Source organism: Cariama cristata, unplaced genomic scaffold (assembly GCF_000690535.1).
Source record: "Cariama cristata isolate BGI_N322 unplaced genomic scaffold, ASM69053v1 Scaffold33934, whole genome shotgun sequence".
Classification (NCBI taxonomy): domain Eukaryota; kingdom Metazoa; phylum Chordata; class Aves; order Cariamiformes; family Cariamidae; genus Cariama; species Cariama cristata.
Window position 1 is genome coordinate 1 of NW_009612889.1, and position 5175 is coordinate 5175.

Consider the following 5175-nt stretch of genomic DNA (forward strand, 5'->3'; position numbering starts at 1 on the left):
TCGCCGTGAGCAAGCACTGCCCGCGCCCCGGCCCGCCGCAGGGTTCCCGGGGGAAGGAAGAGCCGAGCGCAGGGTGCCTGACAGGCGCTGGGCGTTTAGTCACTGAGCGTGGGGCGTCGCGTCGCTGCTGGGCCCGGGATGGAGCTGGGGCGGCTGGAGGAACTGCAGGCCCTCGTCACCGAGTTCCAGGTGACAGACAGCCCAGGTAACCCCCGGGGCACCGCTGCTTGCTAATGCTTTTCACGTCGAGTGTGTTTCCTCACAGACCTGATGCTGCTTTGTTGCAGAGGCCAAGGAGCAGGTACTGGCGAACCTGGCAAACTTCGCCTACGATCCCAAAAACTATGAGTACCTCCGGCAACTTCAGGTCCTGGATCTGTTCCTCGATATGCTCACCGAAGACAATGAGACCCTCGTGGAGTTTGCCATTGGTAAGGCTTGCCCCTGAACACCCTCATAAGCGGCTGACGGGCCGGGGGATGCTGGGCCTGACGCTTTGGTTTGGTGGGTAATCTCCCTCCCCTGAGAGGCAGATGGCAGTTGTGCTGATAAGGCCTCGTTTAGTGGAGAGTGAGTGGGCTGGGGAGCGAGGTAGGAGGCAGGCATCTCCCCTTCATCCTAACAGAGCTGCTGTGCTTAAAGAAGACGCTGTCTGGAAAGAATTTTTTTTGCCCCCCCCTCTTACTTTAAGTAAAGACTAGCTGAATGACTTTTTAATGAAATCTCTCCTGTAGAGAAGCGGTCCTTAATACATAAACTTTGCTATGTATAATGTACATGTCCAATGTTACCATTCTGCTATTGACAACCAGTCTTCTAGAATACTTACTTGAAATTTTTTACTAAGTCCTCTGAGGAACTGCTTTGTGGTGATTTCTCATGGTCTGAACATAAGCTAAGGGGCCAGATCCTACTTGTGAGTGATTCCATGTGATGATAATAAATATCTTTTATTTTGAAGGTTTGTGGCTGAGCTAGACCAGGATATGGCTGCATCATAAAGTTTCAAGTTCAGACATTCTGTGCCTCTTGGCTAGTACTGTTAGCTCCGTTCTGTGTTTTTCTAGAACACCTGCAATAAACTGCTGGTTTGTAGCCTCTGTTAGGGTGAAGTGATACTGGAATTCTTCATTCTGTGGAAGAGGTTATGTCCAGCAGTAACAGTGCCCTCTAATGACATACAGGAGGAGGAATGTTCTGGTGGAAAATCTCTGGAAAGAATCAAGAAAACATTGCCCAGGAAGTCATTAAGAATTTTCCATCCAAATCTCACAGAAAATCTGGGTGCTTATTTCTGTATTAGAAAAGAGGGATCAGCAGTGAATTTGAATCCTAGTATGAAAAAGATGAGGGTGTGGAGAGAAGAGTTTGTCTTGCATGTGTCGGACATTTTCTTTTGCTGTTTCAGGGGGTCTTTGTAACCTGTGCCTGGATAAAACTAACAAAGACTACATCTTGGAGGCAAATGGGGTAGAGCCCATAATCAACTGCCTCTCCAGCTCCAACGAGGAGACGGTCATGTCAGCAGTCACGACGCTGATGTACCTGACAACGCCGCAGTCACGCCAGCAGACCACGGCTCTCCCAGTGGTGGAGTGCATGCTTCGCTTCTCTCTCTCGGCCAGCAGAAGGTTAAGCAATCTGGCAACCGTCTTCCTGGAGGATTACTGCACACCTCTGCAGGTGGAAGAGGCCAGGAATCTAAGCAAACACACAGCGGTGGGGATTCCTCTCCCCAAGGACTGAAGCTATCAGAACAGTGCAGAGCTGTTGAGAGGCAGACCCCCCTCCATCTCCCAGGCCTCTACTTTCTGCTCAGCAGGCCAAGAGTGTGTCAAGAACAACATTAAAGAGGGAAATCGGTCATACCAGCACTGGATTTTAGTTAATAAAAAGAATGGTATAGCACTACGCCATGTCAGTTAGGCCAAGCACGCAGCTAAAACTGCAAGCAAATATTTAAAATAAAACAGGTCATGGCTGTTGGAGAGCAGGTTGCCAAGTGCAGCCCAGCACCCAGCTTGCACAAATAACCCTTCCCAGCAATTTGGGGGTTTTCTTCTTGGGTTATTGGGCAGATTATATCCCCTGCAGTTCCTGGCTGGTTTTGCTGTAGCTCTCCTCTTCAGTGTCAACTGAAATGACTTTGAAATGTCACATAAACTTTATTCCTCCTGCAGAAGAAAGGAGGTGTTCCCCTGCCCTGGCAGTTTGCGATCTGACTGCATCCCTTTGGTACTAAATATGCCATCCTGTCATCATGGCATAGGCACCCGGCTAGTAAATCACTACCCAGGGCAGGTTGTAGCTGTCCTGTAAATCAGGAAGTGGAAAGTTGTTTTTCTTTCATTACCACTGGTGAGGAAGGTGAAGATTAAAAAAAGGGCTCATGGCACCCAGGCTGATGAGAACAGCTGTCTTGTAAAAACTTTCTCTTAATAAAACATTAACTTAAGTGCTGTGTAAACAGTTTTGTATAAGCTCATAAATATTTCTACAGCACTTGCAGCCCAGCCTTCGCCCACTCTTACATCATGCACATGGGCCAGAAATTGAAGCCAGCTTGGTCTCCTTTCATTATCAGCCAATGATTCAAAAGGCAACCCAAAAGCCAGGGTGGCTAAATACATAAAATTTAAAAGGGTTTGGCTGTTGAGCACAGTGCTCCCTGATAGACACCCACGCTGTGTCTGCTCAAGTTTCAGAGCTTTACTTCTTCCTCTTTTTTTCTCCCCTCCGCCCCCAGTCAGCCCAAAACAAACATCAGTGAGGTTAAAAGCACACACAGAGATATAAAAAAAACCCTAACCCACAGCTGCTTGTATTTTATCGTTTCTCTTCACCAATAGCAAACATCCAATACTCTACAGAGATTAAGTAACTGAATGCAGAGCAATCTTCCAGAAACCTGGAGAGGAGTCAGCTCTGCAGCATGTCTAACAAGGACAGCTAATTTCTTCTTATAACTGACCCCCCGTAGGGCCCCTGCCCGGGTGATGGTGCTCGCTGTCTCCGGGGAATGGGTTTCCCTGCTGAGCTGGTTGTTCCTCGGCAGTGGGAAAAGCACAGCATCCCCTTTTTGCATTACTGCCTGCGCTTGCTTTCCAAGATGGCCTTCCAATCATCCGCCCAGGACAGCAGCCGCCGGCGCGGTGCCTGCAGCTGGAGGTGCCTGTTGTGGCAGCAGGTAAACAGGACGTGTTCCCAGCTTGGGTTCAGCTCAGCGCCTGAGGAGGGCAAGGGAGGAAAGCTGGAGTTGGCTAGGGAGCTTCCTCCCCAGCTAACAGCAAGCAATGCAAATGCTTTTCAAACCTCTAACAGTATCCTTGTCATCAAACAGCAAGTCAGCAGATACGACGGTCTTATCTCGGGTTAGAATAATCCGCTCCACAAACTCGGGTCCCAAATGTTTCTCTACCCACTTATACTGCAGAGGCAAGAAATAAGAGAAAATTCTGCTGTAGTTTGTTTGCACATTGCTCAAGTCAGGTCAGCCCTAGTACAGCAATTTTTCCCCCTGTAAACGTACATCTGTGCCTATGAATCCCCAACACAGAAACTGGCTACGGCCCAGGACACCGATTTAACCCGTACTTGTAATGGCCTTCAGTCCGCACTCCATTTGCCGTGCCCAACTGCTGTCAAGTTTGCAAGCGGTGCTGGCTGCTTCCCCAGAGCACGTGGATTGTGCCCATCTAAGTCATTCCAGTGATTAAGGTCCCCTCCTCTGATCTTGTGCCAGTGGCAAAGGATGAATTCTAACGCTGTAGCCTCCTCTTCACTCAACACTGGCCTCTTTCAGGATAGCTGGATATCTCAAGTTCCGGATTTAGACAGAATAAGGTTTTGTTGGTTGAGGATTCTCCAGGGTGGAATCCCCTGGGAATATCCCATCCCTGTGGGCCGTGCTACAACTATTCCTTTGCTGTCACCTGCTGACACAGCTGGAGCAGCAGTGTCACAGGCCAGCTGCAAGAGCACAGGGCTCACGTGCCCCACAATAAGGCTGGCATCACATGGCACCTCGAGATTCCCTGTCCTGCGCTGTTACTCGGTGTCTGGGCAGCTGCCCCTCAGACAGAGGGATCGCAGGGAAGCCTGGCAGCCTGAGCCGGCTACTGTCTTTATAAATGAATGACTCCAACTTGGGTGGTATGAAATAGCAAGGCCTTGCAAAAGCAGCATTAAAACCAGTAAAATAAATTTTCTCCCACCTTTTCCACGATGCAGTGCTCATATTTCTGGAGGGGACTTGTGCAAATAAAGACTTCGGTGCTGAAAAGAAACAGCTTTCATTAGCAGTCAGGGGAAAAGATGTAAGAGACTAGAAAAGGGCTGCAGAATGCAAAGCGTCCTTACTCCTGCATGTGGATCATCTCCTGCATAGCTTCAAGGGCTCCTGGAATTGGATCCAACCCTAGAAAGAAGCCAGGCGACTCATAGATGCTGGCTACCTTAGCCTGCAAGAGACAGAAGAACAATTAGCAATGCCTGTGCTTTTATGTGAGCTCTGTGCACAACAGTTGCCCAGTTACCCCATGTGTAACAGCCGTCAAAGGGCCAGCACTTTAGAGAGCGAGGTGATGCTTCACACTGAGAGTGGATTATAAAGTTTCTCACCTTCAGGGTTCCAGGAAAAATCCAGCTCAAGCACACAAGAATGAGGAGTTACTCTCTGGTGGCTTATTTGGAGTGAGGGGGCAGAGCGGATCCTGATCTGGCTTTGTTTCTACAAGCCGCTCCGTGAGTAGCACCACGAACGCAGCACTGACCTACAGCCCGACTCGCTGATGTTGGATAGAGGGAGAGCTCACGCCTCACCCCTTCCCAGCAGGTCTCTCTCTACTAACTCTTATGAAAATCAAAGGAACAAGTTTGAGGGTTCTGCTCCTCTGTCACATTTGACTGGAATTGCTTATGGCTCAGGAATTTCCCAGGGATGAGCGGGCAGACACAGGCACTACCCGATAGTCCTCTTTTCCTTCAGAGCAAACAGGGCAATATGGTGACCATGCTCAGCACACCCACACATTTGGGGTTAACCCTTTTAGACCAGAACAGCTCAGCAAGAGGGAAGGAAGAGGATGAGAGCGCTAGAAAAGCTACGTTTCTTTGCTGCTTTCTATGATTTTCAATCATGTATTAAAATAACAGTTGTTAAAGGAGCAGATCTTG

The 5175-nt window shown here is 49.0% G+C and overlaps 2 protein-coding genes across 2 annotated transcripts; one reads left to right on the top strand and one right to left on the bottom strand.

Annotated features, from left to right (window-relative positions):
- Positions 1 to 137: 137 nt before the first annotated feature.
- On the top strand, positions 138 to 1840 carry ARMC7 (armadillo repeat containing 7). The gene is made up of 3 exons (XM_009698808.1): positions 138 to 205; positions 288 to 431; positions 1409 to 1840. The coding sequence occupies exons 1-3, from the start codon at positions 139 to 141 to the stop codon at positions 1744 to 1746; spliced, it is 549 nt and encodes a 182-aa protein (XP_009697110.1). The 5' UTR covers position 138; the 3' UTR covers positions 1747 to 1840.
- Positions 1841 to 3084: 1244 nt separating this feature from the next.
- Positions 3085 to 4460, bottom strand: NT5C (5', 3'-nucleotidase, cytosolic; the record flags this gene model as incomplete). Its single annotated transcript, XM_009698809.1, has 4 exons — positions 3085 to 3227; positions 3313 to 3427; positions 4215 to 4275; positions 4360 to 4460. Coding segments are annotated over 4 exons (420 nt in total), but the record flags the coding sequence as incomplete, so codon positions are not given.
- Between the last annotated feature and the right edge of the window lie 715 nt (positions 4461 to 5175).

Coding starts and splice junctions, on each gene's coding strand:
- ARMC7 (XM_009698808.1), top strand. CDS start 139: ATGGAGCTGGGGCGGCTGGAGGAACTGCAGGCCCTCGTCACCGAGTTC. Junction 206..287: donor CCAGGTGACAGACAGCCCAG/GTAACCCCCGGG, acceptor GCTTTGTTGCAG/AGGCCAAGGAGCAGGTACTG. Junction 432..1,408: donor CCTCGTGGAGTTTGCCATTG/GTAAGGCTTGCC, acceptor TTGCTGTTTCAG/GGGGTCTTTGTAACCTGTGC.